This window comes from Montipora foliosa, chromosome 2 (genome assembly GCF_036669935.1).
Source record: "Montipora foliosa isolate CH-2021 chromosome 2, ASM3666993v2, whole genome shotgun sequence".
In the NCBI taxonomy this organism is placed as follows: Eukaryota; Metazoa; Cnidaria; class Anthozoa; order Scleractinia; family Acroporidae; genus Montipora; species Montipora foliosa.
The window spans coordinates 3,115,244-3,132,240 of NC_090870.1; the positions used below are offsets into that span (position 1 = coordinate 3,115,244).

General features: G+C 38.0%; 1 protein-coding gene across 5 annotated transcripts in view; it reads left to right on the plus strand.

Annotated features, from left to right (window-relative positions):
* Nucleotides 1–271: 271 nt before the first annotated feature.
* The window catches only part of LOC137992074 (myocyte-specific enhancer factor 2C-like), a 30,248-nt gene continuing 13,522 nt past the window's right edge, over nt 272–16,997 (plus strand). Inside the window, exons 1-3 of one of the 5 annotated variants that reach the window (XM_068837164.1) lie at nt 272–482; nt 4,635–4,749; nt 15,241–15,409. In XM_068837164.1, coding sequence (XP_068693265.1) covers nt 15,356–15,409 — 54 coding nt within the window. In that variant the 5' untranslated portion in view covers nt 272–482; nt 4,635–4,749; nt 15,241–15,355. Of the gene's footprint in view, nt 483–4,634; nt 4,750–13,364; nt 13,824–13,880; nt 14,111–14,994; nt 15,133–15,240; nt 15,410–16,997 lie in introns of those variants that run through there. The other 4 variants (XM_068837165.1, XM_068837161.1, XM_068837163.1 and 1 more) reach the window with 4 other exon arrangements.

Sequence of the window (16,997 nt, forward strand, 5' to 3'; positions counted from 1 at the left end):
TACCATAACACCTGGACCAGAACTTCCATTTTAGTTCTGTTACTCAAGAGCAATGCAAATCCTCTTGTTGAGACTCGCATGTTAATGAACTGGCACCACTCGTTCCCCTTCTTTGTTCGTTTTGTCATCAGCAGACACCGGGCGCTTCTCAGTTGTAATGGACCGATCCAATTTTTCAAAACATTTCATCATGAAAAGTGTGAATCTCAGAACGGCATGCAAAATTTGCGTCGAGTTTGGTGTCTCTTGAACGCAACTGACGTTATTGGTTAAACACCCACGCAACTATATTCTTAAGTTAGACTTCCTGCCTCGTTGTTTGAATTCATAAGTGACTCTGTCAGGCTTTATAGCTCTTTATGATCGAGGAAGATTGTCTCTTAGTTCGTTGGATAACACGAGGTCTAGAAACAAAGGCAGAGGAATCCGACTTAAAGTTTACCTCAATTTCCACACCAGCACAGAAGCTAGAGCTTCAAAAGGTCAGATAAAATGGTATTTATGTTGCCAGCTTGATGCACCATTGATAGGTATCCTCGCAATAACCTTGTTCGACAACGAGCTAGTCGCTCATTTGAAATAGTAAAAGTTAAAACTAATGCCAGCTGGCCATCTACAAGTGTTATTTACAAGAAATATGCGATCTATATATAATAAGACGCTTATTTTGCACAATATGTATATTTATAGCTCATCAAATTTGATATTTTTGGTGAAGTGCTTAACCCTTTCCTTTCTAAAAACACCTCGCAGAAATGCGTATAATTATCTCGTAAAAATTGATTTGCAGTCTTTGGTTGACCACAAATCCCAGTCGTCTTCTTACGATGGCTGCAGTTAGAGATTCGCGAAGAATTTCGAACCGAAGTTCAATATCTACCCCTGTCGTTAAATTTATTTCTCCCTTAATTGTACCACGACAAAAGAAAACTGTGTCCGGCAAACCACAAGTGACAACAATTTCTCTTCTTCCCAATTTACAGGCCACGGAAAGATGATCATTAAAAAAGTATTAGAAAACATTTGCATTCAGTATAAAATTGTCTTTTTAGACTATCCAAAAATAACCCAATGAAAATTCAATGCTACAGACTGAAATTCCGGTTGGAATAACAATTACATGGAACTTGATCGGGTCTTGAGACGGATTTGCATTTCGTGTCCCTTGTCGGTCAAGTTCTTGAAGTCAGCTCAGGTACACCTTGACCATACCGTGGCACATTAAATCATTTTCTTCTCAACGTAACCTTTTGCCTGGGTTCGCCACCAAATTCCGAAATCAGGTATCTCGTTTTCAGACAGCTTTCCCGCTTGCTTGGGAATCGTGGGGTGAAGAGGAATAATCGGGTGTTCATTATTTCAATAGTCTTGCTCGTAAATTTTTGGTTATTCCATTGGTTATTTCCATTCCAGGAAAAAAGAACTCATTATTCCGTTGAAGAAAGCTACTTTTTCCGGACAATATAAGTCGTTATTCCGTCATTCCGCCCCATGATCATGAAATGGCATTATTCCATTATTCCAACAAAAAAAATGCTTTTTCTTTTGCCATTATTCTTCTTCATCCACCGATGGGAAGGTCGCTTAACGAGCTGACGCCGAGCTGGATTGAATGAGCACACAAACTTACAAGCAAATAATTGCATATTTCTGCTGTGATATATCAATATTTGCAATTGAAAGTTGGTGCTATGAGCGGATGGCTCCGTGTCGTACGTGCTGAGGTAATTCAATTTAATAGTCTTGGCTTTTCCCTGAAGAAAAAACTTGGAAATTTTTTGATGTGTTCCGCGGCAAAGAGAACTGCAAGAAATCCAAGGACGTTTTCAATTCGTTGGAAATCCTCTGTCATCTTTAAAATAAGGAACTGAGCTTTGTTGATGAAATACCAAACCAGTCGATATTCGGCGAGCATCTTCCTCTGGGAGTAGTGGAAAAAGAAAACTTGCTTATGCCGCGGCGTCGCCAGTGGGAAACGAAAGAGAATTTTTTTGTTGCTTATTAACCTTTCACTGCAGTACAATTGACTTTTCCCCACCCGGATAATTGTGATGTTAGACCCAATTTAGTGTGCTTTTGACTTTGAGATATGAACTTCAAGTGAAGGAAAATGCATGATCTGTACTTGAAACGCAACATGTGATCTTCCTGCGTGTTTTGGAAACTGTTGGTTGCATATCTCCGCTTCAGCAGAAACCACATTCCTTGAAGCAGGCCATCAGTTTTTGAGTTTTTAAGACTTTTAAGCTAGTCTTGGTGTATAGCTCCGTTTCAAACCATAGCTGTTGTTCCGCCTTGAGAGGAACTGAGCTCTCCAGCTGTAATTCTGTTTTTTTTTTTTTGTTGCTTGTCATGGACAAACCAACAACGGCCCTAAGCATTCTAGAGTAATTTCGACTACTTAGTTTAACGACTTTCAAGATCAGTGGTTTGGACGATGGATTGTTGTACTTAGATGCCCAGTCATCCTGTTGTGACGTCGCACTGGAATTACTAACTCATTGCTGTAAATAGTCAAATACGACTTTTCCAGTTTCGATTTTTTGATGGAATCGCTGGACTATGTTTGAATTGCCTTTTTCCACCCACGGTGTCGCAATTTGTTTCGCTTTACGGTGAAAATTCAGACGTTTTGTGGGAGTATTGTTTAAGCTTGTTTGGATTCCGCCAACTCTGATCCAAGACCAAGTTTCCTCCGTAAAAACGGAGACCTGATCAGTCTTAATAAACTGGTCATAGCTCCATTATATCATCGATTTCTTCGCCTGCTTCTTCTAAATGTGATCATTAATTACACATTATCACCTACAAAGGGTTTAGCGTATGATATCGAGTGGACGAAATTCGATTTTCTCTCGGTGTTGGTAACTCATATCGACAAAAGATCCCAAGAAAAAGCAGTCTGGCTGAGAGCTAATGTTTGAATGAGGGGCTTAAATTTCAATACTTGTCAAAGTTAGATTTCTGCGTATGTCTTGTGGTAGTAGTTATGGATCTCAAGGAAAAAGAAGACGACCACGGCTATGAGAACTCTACAGAACAATAGGTTTAACTAGCAAAACTGAGCAAAGGCTCTGCACCTGCGTTTTACATTTTGATACATTTCTTTGCCGTTCTTGTCTTGACAACGACGTGAAATGATCAAATTTTAGGTTGTTTGGAGGACGCGAACACCTGACGATGAATTTTCACTGAATTTTTTCTCTAAATATCCACACCGTTCTCAACAATTTTATACTTAGAATGTAGTAGATTCACATTTTCCATGGCGAACGACTTGGAGTAATCGCAAGATTATTACAGTAAAGGGAAATGATATTTTTAGACAATGTTCTCGTAGCCGTGACGGTCGTCGTCTTCTTTGCTTAATGTCCATAGTAGCACTCTAAGAAGAATCATTACACTACAGCATCCATGTTAGGAAAGGACTCATTACGATATGGATCCAAAAGTGCACTCTCAAGTGAATCATAACTCTGCAAAATTGAGTCATTGAGTCATAACCGAAACTAAAATGGTTGTCATCACTCAGTGAGTAATTGTGAAGCTTTGAATTCATCCATTGATGTTTCATTTCATAGAGATTATTTTAGTACATTTTATTGATTAATATCAGCGTATATTTTGCCAAATATTTCGATAGAGGCTTCAAATGATCAGGAACATTTCCATTCGCATTTTTCCATGGAACGTTAAGACTTTGGAGGAGAGGTGCATGCCGCAAGTTCGTTGATCCACTTCAAGAGTTGCAGTAGGCATATTACACAAAATTGGTAGCGGAGAATACCGCTCAATTACTTTCAAGAGTGATTCTATTGCAATACATTGATAATTATGTGTGTAGGAATAAATGAATTTTTAAACATGTGTGAACTTGGGTCATTTCTCTGAAGTAACAGTCACTGTTTCTGTGATAAGCGTACTCTGCCATGATCAGCTGTATTTACAGATAAAGTCATTCAATATTCTCAAGGAATTTATCACCTTGTTTCCCAGACAACGCCCAGTTTGTTGGAGGAAAGCTACAGTTTGTCCTTGGAAACGAGTCCATTTTCTTTTCCAACATTTTGTGTGCTTTGTGTTTGCTTGGCCTCATTTCTTTCTCGGATGATAGAACTTATCCGAAAAAACTTGGGAAAATTCATTTAGGCAATGAGAAACGGATCCAAAGATTTGTATTAAGATAAAACACGAGTGGAATTCTAGATGAGATCAAGAGTCTTTATGTCTTTAAAGATTGTTCGGTTTGCACTGTATAATATCAATGGAAGGACCAACGTAACACGTATTAAAGTGATACTGGCCTCTTTGCTATGTATGGTACTTTGAGAAAATATAATAAAAAAAGCACCATCGTAATGCCGGATTTCTTCTAAGTGTACACTTCTCATTCGACGACAACCGCTGTTTATTCAATCCATCCAATGAAGTGCGACGTTTTTGAATGAAACATATTTCGTGTCAACTCGTGTAGGAGACGACAAGTTTTCCCACCCATTGTTCTCTTGATATTAGACGATTTCAGTATAAAGTAAAACGACTTTGCTATGACATCATTAGTATATTAAGCCTACAAAGCACTTTGCGCAGAACCATTTTTAATTTTATTCTTTGAATTTTTCTCATTTATTAAGGCCTTGACCTTGTTCCATTCTCAGTCTAGTTGATCTCACCTTACTCAGTGCAGTGCAGACAGACCGTTTGACTACAGACCAGTTATAAGCATCTTTTACGTCCAGGCTTAAAACGGTAAGTCCCTATTAATCCTTTTAAAGTTTATTTTTAAACAGATGTGGTCTCTATCCTTATCTTTGTATTAAATCCGTGCAAATTTTTCTCCACTATATTTAGCGGGTTTATTTACAAATGCACAGGTTTAACAAACAAAGAGTTTAAAACAACTTGCTTTGTCATTCGTCACGGTGAAATAGGAATGGATTGATTAAAAAAAGTAGCATGATGTTTTTTTTGGTCCGCCATGAATTTCTCCTCTTACACATCGTTTCAGTCGCAGTAAAATCTACGATCTTGGCAATTTTGAGATTGCTTAAAAAGAAAAGAAAGAAAGACATAAAGCTTTAGAATGTTGATTTACTGGATTTCAACACTTTGACGCTTGTAAAAGATCTCCAGAGGAAACTTTATTTGACAGTTTCTCAGTGACTTTTCTGCCGCTTTTGCCCTTCGCGTGATATGTGTCACAGAAAAAGCAATCGTGTTAAATATAGCACCATCTTATATTTTGAGCGTGTCGTCTATTTTCATCTTTGATCAATTAACTCAAACTGTTTCCCCTCAATTCCCAAACATTTGTGGCAGTCGTTAAGCAGATTTAGTCTTAGCCATTTCCTATTCTTTCTCAATCTGTTTTTTAATGATATAGTTGACAAAAGTGAAAAGGCTTTGGTTTTAATCTCTCTCTAATTAGTCCATCTTTTATTTGTTCATATTGTCCGAGCTACCATATAACCGGAAGTTACCCTGATATTGAGTTTCCATGACAGTCGCGTGGGTAGGATCATTCTGTTTCTGTGATTCTATTTTTTACTCAATACTCCATCAGTTTCACTTAATTCATTCGTAATAAAATCTCACGATTCTTTTTCGTTTGATGCTGGGCAGGGGTGCTGTCCTCTATGATTCAAATGGTCTTTGTTTGTCAAATCTATTGGCTCACGCTGTCCTTTGCTTTGTCAGCTTTCAGTCTTTTTTCTTCCAAACTAGCCACGAGAAAAACAAATGTGTAGCTTTAAGGTGCACAAGGTTTTAAGTAAATACCATTAAAATAAAACATCGCCGTCAGAGAACCAAGATAAGGGTACTAATGACTGAAAGATGTATTGTCTAAGTAAGTGTTCTTGAATGATATTGAATACAAAAATCTACATGGCCTTATTTTATGATGAAGAGTAGAAATAAGCGACGCTGATCTTAATTTTTTATCTGTATTGGATTAAAGTCGACCCTTGTTAGCCTTAGTTAAGGGAAACCTTACACTGACCGTCACATATAAACTTATTTAGACTTTATTGGGCCTAGTTGCCCAACTTACACAAAGTCAGTAACGTTTTGATCATGAATGGCTTTTGTTAGAACAAAGATACTATTAACAAAGAGCACCGGATATGTTGCCGTTTGTGTGTGTCTGCTTGCGTTGTTTGTGCCGGAAAACCAGGCCTTAAGGTTGTTCTAACAACAATTGCAAAAAAGTCAAGAACCTTGTGCAGCCTTTGTTCTACGGCTTTGTTTTGTTGTTAGTGGAGGTGCTGCCTTGACAACCATGTTTTCCTGCGGATGAATGTTCAATGTGTTGATGAGATATGACAACGCGATTTTTTTTTGTTATGGTTTTGTTCATTGTACTGTGACATGTTCAAAAGTCCGATGGGTTCACGTTTCAAATAAAGGGTGTGAGTGGTTAAAAGCTAGCCTCAAGTCCTCAAAGAGATTAACTAAGTGCCTCTCGAATTAAAATCATTGGTTCTCGGCGAACGCCATTTACGAACTTGAGGAAAATGGGGGTACTTTTCAGTAACTCTCGTAAATTGAATTCAGGCATAAAGGATATTTATTGCACCTTTATTGTAATAACGGCTATATCTTTAAGTTGTTGAAATCTCAAAGCTTAAGTCTTAATTAACATCATCGGAAAAAATATTGAGGATAAAGGAAAATAAATTTTTGGGGGGGAAAGTCGTGGCTAAGATTGCAAATGAGATAGAATATTGCGCCTTTGAAACTTGGATGTATTAGCCCAATCAATATTCGCTGATCTCAGTGAATTTTAATGACACCGTGTGCGTAAAGAGACGGCAAAACAAAGGAAACGTTAGATCAGTGGTATTGGAAGTTTCTTCCAAACCAGGCCATGTCCGGAGTGACAGATCTCACTGTCACCTTGTTAATTGGTTAACACTCCTGTTATCTCGTCTTACACTTAACTAATGACGCACACATTGAGTACCGTCTAAACAAGATGTATTGTTGTGCTTTGAGTACAGTGTTAAGCCTAAAGATGTGCATTCTTGCTAAGCAAATACTGATGAATCTATTTAGTTCAAGCGTGATAGTAAGGATCATAATGGATATTTAGCCTCCAGCTTCCTTTGCGGGGGTCAAAATGTTTGGACTTAATTGCCATTCTTCAAATTACGAACTTAAGTCTCAAGAACAATTACGGGGAAATAAACGAACATGAGCAAAGAAAATTACTTGAGCTGCCGGAAAAAAGTAAAATTGGTTGTAATACGACAACAACGGGAGACTGATAAAGCTAGAAAGTTTTACGAAGACTAGGCTTTATTTGTTGGCAAGTAAGTTTTTTAATCAATAAACTGAAAACATCCCTGTCAGATGACCTGTTTTAGTCGGTGTTGTCTTCGGTGAAGGGACAGCTGTGTATTCAGAGATACAGTTATTTTCGTCGACCCTGACTGACTCATAACATGATCGAATGATATCGATCAGTGCGATAGATGACAATTGTATCAATTGCGGAGAATCAGGTATTACTAATAATATAATTACTGTATTTGATCTCCAAATGCGTAGTTTAAGCTAGGCTTTGGCCGCCGCTTAATTAAGAAAGCAACTTAACACTTGTAAGAGTCCCTTCAAAAAACTGATATAAGCATCAACAGGCAAGGAGGAGGAACACTTCAGACACAAATCAAAAAAGTGTATTTGCAAGCAATTTTGAAACAACCTCAGGCCCCAGTTGTTCAAAAGGTGGATAACGCTATCCACCGGATAAATCACTATCCACTGGATAGCGCAATTGGTTTCGCTATGACTTATTCACTGGATAGTGATTTATCCGGCGGATAGCGCTATCCATCGCGTTTGAACAACTGGGCACAGAATTTTAAGCCCGTGACTGCGTTAGTCAAGACTATTGATCTCTACGAATCAGATCTGATTGCCGTAGGGTTTGGTCAATCCGTTCTGAGATCCTTTTGTTCCAGTGAAGATTCTTCAGTCTTCTTGCCTAAGAATGCTTTCGTTTCTAAAGCTATTCGTCAACTGGTGTTTACCACTATGTCGATGAGAACTTGAGTTGGCTAAGCCACGTTTCCAGGCACATCTGCTTGAATTCACTTTCAGAAAACTTGGCCTTAGTTTTGACTCTCAAAAATGAATGAGTCGTCGAAACTCTTTTCTAACTTTTTGCATAAGCTCCTGCTTTTGGAGATCACTAGTGGCGCATAGCAACGGGGATGAGGAGAGTGAGTGACGCCCTGCATCAATCTATTGTAGGTTACTGCTTCACTTTTTAAAAATCTACAATAAACAGTTAATTATTACTGAATAAAGTAACTACTTATCCCAGTACTAAGGATAGCATTGAGAGCTACGGTAGCTTATGTTCTTGGATAAACAATATTCCTATAATTTGACAGTTTTACCAGACCCAAGAATGACACAGTCAAAATGATCGCACTTGATGTTGTGTCCAGAGGCGTTGATGTGGTCGGCAATGTGATCTAGCAAATTATGAAGCTCAGCGTCCATGACATAGTTTTTCAGTGACTATTTTAGAACACTTTAAAGTATTTTTAATGATCTGTTAACGAGTAATCTCCTTGGCGCGAACAGATTCTTTTAATATTTGCACTTTGTATCGTAATTCCAAAATGCATTCTTCTCAGGTTTTGGGTTTGAAATGTAGGTTGAGCTGTTATTATTATTGTCAAGTAATAGTCCGCGGTGGCTAAATTTTCCACTACCTGACGTTTTTTAGCTTTCAACTGTCCAAGCTGGATTATCTCACTGGGTAGTTTCAGTTTCTATCAATCTGGTTCAGTAAGTTACCGAAGCTATGGCATTCAATTTATGCTCTCATTTCAGGATGTTATCGAATCTGAGCGAATAAAAGATATTCAGTAACTAGTCTTTAATTTCCATCATGTTCACGTATTGAAGAGTTTGTACATTGAGCTACAAAGTTACACCTGGAGTGTTTATTATATTGTTTTTCAGTTCTCGGACCCAGACCTATCGGAATCAACATGTGAATAGTTTTAAAAATTATTTCCGTGTCGGTTACCTTTTTAAATGTTCGTCGAAACTTCAAGTTTATATTTGTGTCTTATTTCTTATTAAGTTTTGAGTTTGTATGGTTAAAGTCATCGTCATCATTCGACTGCTGTCGAGACTGCAGATACAACGCCACGCCACAGTACATCGAAAGTTATTTGTTGATAGAGTTATTGCACTAGCACATCAACTTTCCCGGTAGCAAAACACAACATGGTTTAGACCCCAGTTAGCTATTTACAAAGGGTAACAGATTTGTTTTCGGGATTTCTTAAGAGAAAAATGGCCGTAAAATTTCTCATTCAAAAAGTCTTTTCATGTGAAAGATAATCATGGTATCAGACATAGTAACAGGCGGGCATTATTAAACCACGAAACACCAAAACACCATGTATGATCCCATCATACATTGAATACTAACCGATGAAGGTTGGATTTGAGATTAATATCACTTTAGGCCTAATTAGGCCTAAAACGTTATTGCTCCTAATTCATTGAAATTAAAATTATGATTCAGATTAAGACTGAGATTAGGCCTAAAACCATATTTAATCTCAAACATTAGCATTCAATGTAAGATGGGGTTATACATGGTGTCTTGGTGCTTCGTTTCGCTGTTTCAGTATTTCGTTGTTTAGAAAAACCAGGAGCGCATGAGAAGGAGCTTGCCTCTCCTACACAAGCCCCGTGAGTCAGCTTTTGCTCGTATCTTTCTATTTTTAGAACGCCACGAGTTCTTCGGCTCTGCACACACTGTTTAGAATGGCCAATCAGAATAAAGTTGTTGTGGAACAAAGACAAAAATAGCAAAAACAATGTATACAAATTGTGCAAATTGATGTAAATAGTTGTAAATGTGAATCTCCTGCTGAAGGATTAGTTCTAAAAATAGAAAGATACGCGCAAAGGTTGACTCAAGGATATAATGCATTGGGAAGCTCCTAGTCATGGGCTCCTAGTAATACGTAATAGGCTGAAGCAGGAACCCATGACCGGGAGCCTACACCTCTCCCATACAGGGCCTATGTCACGGCAATTTTACAGACCGATCTATTTATAGACTACCTTTTTCCGAAAAAAAAAAAAAACAAAGGCAGTTCTGGTTCGGTGACCCTATGAAGTCAGGTTAGTTTCTTGTATTGGTTATCGGGCTCCTGTGGGAGTCTCATTCGCGGGAAATTCAATCTAAACATAAATCAGTCTGTGAAAACGCCTTGACACGAACAAAATGGATTCGTAGGCTCCGGGTCATGGGTTCGTGGCTGAGGGGAAGGATTTTCTTCCAATCTCTTCACGTTTCTTGGATCGGCTTTCTCAACGGAACAGAAGTGTAGTCTTGTCGCTCTGTAAAAGTTCTGAAGGCGAAAAAACACAAAGAGATGCAACTGAAACAAAATGCTTTTTGAGCGGCAGTATTGAAAAATCTGAAACGAGTTACAAAGTCAAATAAACCGAAAAAAAAGGGGACAAAGGGTTTTTGAAGTTTTTTTCCCGTTTGAAGGGATCCGTTTGCAAGGCTACGGTGGTTAGCAAACAGCCAAGCTGCCAGCTTTTCCTAATGCTGTTACTGTCTGCAAAGCAGACGTATTTTTGTTTGAATTGCACTGTATCGGCCTACATCTTGGATAGCGAGACGAACAGATGTCTGAGGCGTAGCGAGATTTTAGGGTAGCAAGGTAACAAATGCATTAATCACTAAATAGTTTTGACTGGCTTCGAGTAAACTCTCCTTTGATAAGATAAAATAACAAGATTGTGAAAAGTAATTTAAATAAAACATGATGGGAACTTTCGTTGTGGCATTATAAACTTAAATTTGAACCGGATGACTTCAACGGACTTAGTTCCGTTTCTTTCCTTATCCCTTTTACATTTTTGTATAATATTTTGAATGTGTGAATATTTCAAACCATACATCGACCTCCACTTCATGCTTTTTTCAGTTCTTCCGCGAAAAATGAATATTGCGATGACTTGCTCGTGCTTGTTTTGCCGAATTCCTTGGCTTTGTGTCGGTAATTGCCAATAATTAAAATCCTCGTGGCCACAATCGACATTTTTGATTAGCAGGTGACTTTGATTGTGACATCAGTTATGACAAGAGAGGATAAGGTAAGACAACAGACCCATGGATCTCTTCCACTGATACTTTTTTTTAGAATATAATTTTAGCTACGCAAACGTTTTTAGAGAGGCACCTGATTTTGTAACGACGTAATGAAATTTTTAAATATGCGCGGCATTGGGAACGAGAACTTAACATAGCTTTGCGAAACTAAAAATAGATTTTCAAAAACTATGATGGGGCATGGGGGTCCGTTCCCTAACCTCATTCTCTCTAGGTTATAAAGAACATTTGAAAACTGTTTTAACTTATTATAACTTCTCCCTATTCAACCAATGTTCAGAGAGGAAACTTGAAGCCCAGAGAAGAGACCTGAGACGTAATTTAGTTTAAGTTCGTTCCAGGAAGTCTTGTTTTATTGACTTTTCGCCGTTATTAGCGTAAGTTATGTCACAAGGATATTTTCTGGGTACAACCTCCGTCACTTACAATGATCCAAGCCTGCTTTCGAGAACTATTAATTTTGTGTTCCGGTAATCGGAAAATCGTTATCCTATGGAGAATGATGATTTACCAGTTAATTTAATACTCATTCAAGTCTGTGCTAATCGAGGTGGAACAATTACTGGCACTTGCAAGCTGGGAGAGCAAAAAGAGGTACGTATGAATGGAAAAAGCCGGCAAATCAATGAGGCCAAGTAGATGAAAACCATAGTTACCAATCACCAGACCAAGTATAATATTGTTGCATAAATAAACAACTACTTATTTCTGTAAGAAGATCAAGTTCTCTTCAATCGCCTATTGCAAGGTACAAGGATTAAATACATCGTTTTCTCGTGATATTCTCGTGATTTCGGTACAATAGTAGTATAAGTGACAATTGTTTAAATTGATGCTGATTGGTAAAGACCGAGGTCCCTGTAAAAGATAAGAAGATACATGTAATATAATTATGATGATGATGATGATAATAATGATCACAACCGCCGTCGGAGGTATTGTACAATTTCGGGGCATAAATAAGTTATATTAATGAAGTCAACCTCCATTCAAGTTAACGTTTTAAGAATATTCGTCATTTCCATCCAAAGTCGCATTGAAGGTATATCTCTTTTATCAACTGCACTATAAGAAGTGACAAAACTGAAACAGAACTTCAGACTTGGAGTATATTGTTTTAATTAAGGTGGAAACGTTTCGGTAAGACAGGTTGCCCCTAACTGTGTCTCAGTGTTTTCTGCATTTCGTGTTTAAAATGATAAGACGAGTCAATATTAACGAAAAAAGTCACATTTGTTTCCACCAGTTAATTTAAAATCCACCGTACTCTTGATTGACGTATTCATGTGACAAACAGCTGAATTTTTAGGTCTCGCGTGCCCATCCTATGATCCAAAAAATAAATAAAAAACAAGAAACAATTTGCAATTAACTTGAAATTGAGGTTTAGTCGAGTCGGACGTAAATAAAGATGAAACTGTACTAGTGATCGATCCAAATGGCATCAGGTGAAATAGACCTTTTTCGGTGGAAATTACGTGTCATCATAACAGGAAGCCGGTTCCATTTTAGGGATGGCCAAACTGTGGAAAGTGAAATAATCCTTTGCCATCGCCTGCTTTGCAAGTAACTTCCCTTGGAGTACCGGGTTTTTTTTTTCGGATATATTTTCTGCTTAGGCAAGGAGAAAGTGAGAAATTAAAGTGTTCAAGCACCTGTAACCTGTTTATTAATGTACTGAAAAATATCGCCAAAATTCAACCGAAGGGCATGCACAGTACAATTATACCCGACAAAAAACCTGAAACTTTTGGTTGTTTACGTATAAGTTGTTAATTTTTTTCTGTAGAGGAACAGAAAGGAAACGCAATATTGGGGTTCAGTTCGAAAGTTTCAACAAGGTGGGGAACCGGTTTTAAATTCCCCAAAGACTGCAAACCGGAAATCGTTGACTGCTACTGAGAACCTTGCTTGCCTTTTTCCATGCCTTTTATCCGTTTTTACCACACTTTTGTTATGATTGCAATTTAAGAACAAGAAGAACCCATTAAAAATATTTTTTTTCTTCGTTTAATTTTCGATCGAGAAGGCATTTTCGTTCCACGTAATTGAAAAGGAAAGAAAACAGGAAGCAAAGAGGATGACGTCAGCGACAACTATAGTAACCAAGGGATGCAAGTGGGAAGAAGCTTGGTTTTGATACTAAATCATGTTAATTTGTAGTCATCTTGGACATAAAACACTCAATAATATTACTTGATATTGTGGAAGAAAGTCATCGAAGTTTGGTAGATCGTGCGAATTTTTCACTTTGTAGTACGTGTTTGAACCCCCAAAACTAGTAAATCAATACTTCTCAGCTGTGCACGTTTCTTGTCTCTTCGTCAGTAGTATAAAGCGTTTTTAACGGTGCCACTCTCACTCCAAATATCTGATATTCAAATTGCATTTGTTTATAACACAAATAAAACTACCGTCTTTTTCCATCTCGGGAATGGAATGACAAACGTCGAGTTGAAAAGTAACTATGAATACGTATCCGTACTTAACATATCAAACACTAAATTCTCCAAACACTGCAATGACATCACTGTGACATCAAAGCGCCCTCCCAAAATGCAAATTCCCGAAGCACTTTTCTCACTCGAACTTGAGCTACAAATAGCACTAGCCATATATACATTGTCAGGGCAGCTGTTGTGAAAAGGCATATTTACTGGTGGGTAAAAATAGATCTCTGAATTTTTATTTCCGTCGAACAACGAACTATAAACAGCGTATAACTTACGATGAGATTCCGAAAGGTTGACTTGTGACCAAATTTTGGGATCGAATAGCTGGTTTTACACGTTCATTTCTTGTTTAGACTCCATCCAGTGGCGGAAGATTCTTCATTTTCGCTTACTTTTTCGACGTGTTACGGTAGAATCCTCTTCGACTGTTAGTTGAACTGTTGTTTCTTTGCAGCTTCCGATCTTCGGATGCTGCAGACATTTAATGATAGAGGTAAATTCCTTCAATCTAGTGTTCCTTGAAAAACCAGGATAGCCGAGGGATCGCAAAAGCAAGTCGTCAGGTCGAGCAACGACCGAGAAATTGTTTTCAACTCAAAAATATTAAACCTAATGCAACCCTAACTCTCTCGCACAGTAGCGATCGATGATCCCTACGTTTTTCTGAGCCTCGAGAGCCTGAGAATTTTCCAGCGAAAATGTGAAGGCTTGCACTTCAACCAGTTTACTCGAAATGAAATCGAAGCATCAATGTGTGATGATGCGATGATTCGATGTTCACACAGCTGTCCAAAAAATAGTCATAAGAAAGTTTCCCTCTCGGTGGACTATGAGCTTCACACGATCATATTTTTTGTGTCAGTGATCGCAAATCCTCTCGAAAGAGTAAACAGAACTTCTTGCCTCGGAAAAGGAATATCGTGGTAATTCAACGTTTATTGTTGACAAGCCCGAAGCGATCGTCTTGCTTTCCGCTTCGCATCGACAGAGCTTTTTGTAATGCCTTCAGTTTTTCTTAAATCTTTGTAGTTCTCTTTTCTGGTGTATTTCTGCCGTAAACATGCGTCCCTTCGATTGACATCATTTCGATTAATTAAAATGGTGTTGGACAACGTCTGTTGTCTACACCTGTGAAGTCGAGGTAGATTTCGTATAATAATCCAAGATCGTAGGGAAAAGACTTCCGGTCCAAGTTTTCGGGTATTTGTAGCATTTACTTCGTGTTTCTTGGATATTGGCAACCCCAGGAACGAATCTCGTGTCTCGTGCTTGTAGCCTCGAGAATACTTTTTCAGTGAGATCATTAGTTCTAAGAGAACTCTGGCAAAAATCACTGATCGCAAGTCGTATGACATCATTTCACGCAATGAAAGATCCCTTCTAGCTCAAACTAGAGGATCCTTTGTCCGTTTATGGTTTCTTCGAACACAAATCTATCGAGGACTAGGAAACATCTTTATCTTCCTTCGACCGCCCACATTTTGAACAGACAATTTGCAAGAACCGTAACCTATCGTAGGCATCATTGATAACAGAGCATTCCATCTCCCGATTTGGCGAGCCTTGTAACTGGTACTTGTAAATGATTTAATGAACTCACTTTCTTGTTTTGGATCTGTTCAGTTTACAGATCTAACGGATCCAGGACTTCTATCAGACGAAGGTGATTTAAAAACTGGCTGAAAGCCTCCCACCAAACCTTGGATTTAGCGCCGTGAGCCCCAAGCATCAGCACAAAATGGGAAGAAAGAAGATACAGATTTCAAGAATCGGGGACGAAAGAAACCGGCAGGTATTAACACGCAAACTCTATAACAATTCCCACCAAGCAAACCTTTTATTATTGTGGAACACAAATAGATGAGAATTGATGACTTTTTTTGTTCGCGCGGGCGTTTTGCGATGCTAAATATTGCATGTCGTGGTCGAAAATAGAAAGATCGGTCTGGGGTTAGAATTTCATTAAAGTGTAGGTATTTTTGGCTCGGCCTAAACAGCTTTAGAAGCTGACTTTTTGTATTGAATGATACTCAGAGGGCTTGATAGCCAACTACTGAATAGAAACCCAACGTTTTTGGTGATACTGCTGTTTTGTAGCTACATTGTAGGATGCAAGCTTACTTGTATTTATCGGAACTAATCGAGCGTTCAAATGGCGAGAATTTTAGTGCCGACAACTTTGACTAATAAACACTGAAATGAAATAAATTGGTTTGTTTTTGTTGCTCACTCGCTGCCTAAGGATATTCAGAGAAAATGGTAAGAGTTGTACAGTACTTTTAAATTTTGTGGAAAGCAATTCTTTGTATTCCATTGAAAAAGGGGCGAAACTGGCGCGACACGCAAATTCCTTTGCGGCATAGTTTGCGTCGCGTGTTGTAAGATATTTTTGGCCTTTGATTTTCAAGTTAAGTTCAAACATACATTACCATTTGCAACTCTTACCATTTGTTGACAAAAGTCAAACAAGGAAAAAGGCAAACTCGTGAATGCATGTATATTCTCGATGCATGCAACAGTAATTTCTTTGTTCTTTTTGTGCCCAGTGTAGTGTATCAATCAGTTTATTCGACGTTTTTCACACCTCCCTCTAAAGTCGTTGATTTTTGAGAAACCGCAAAGATTGGAGTAAATCTCAAAGAGACTGAAGAAAACGTGCAATCCAATCCATGGAAGATGTAAATTGAAGTGATTTATAAGTGTTTGCAGAAGTATGTTTCGCGTGTACAGTTTTCTTCTGCGCATATTTTAATTGTCCAAGTTCTTCCTCTTTTCTTTCGAGGTACATGCATGCATGTACATGCTACTTTTCGTCTTGGAAGCTGAAACGCTACAACATGTAAACGAAGAATATGTAAATGTATACCCAGTCTTTGAACTTTCTCCGATTGTTCCAGAAACATTCCAGAAATAAGATCTTAAGTTTCGTGCTGTGAAAAATTGCTCTTGATCTGACACTGCCAGTGAAGTTAAACATGCGTCTTGTAAAACGAAGAAACTGTGATATTTCAAGGTTGAGATCTTACACTTGAAACATATAAAATGAAGAATTTTGATGCTGTACCTCTGGGAATATATATTTCTTTTAAACAAGAACATACCCGAGTTTTCCATTTTTGTCTCTTGTTTGGAGATTCATGTGCATGTACTGTAGAACATAAAAACACAGATAGGAACATTTTTAAGAGCTTCTTATATTAAAAATATTGATCAGTGACTTGGTGCAATTAGATGTACGAAATCTACAGTCAGCGAGATGTAAGAAATACAGTGTGTGTAGTTCAGACAAATTATTCTTTCTTTGTGGACGAGGTGTTTCCACCAACTGAAAAATTCATTCAAATGCCTGACTAATTGAAATTTTTTATTTCCTGTATGTT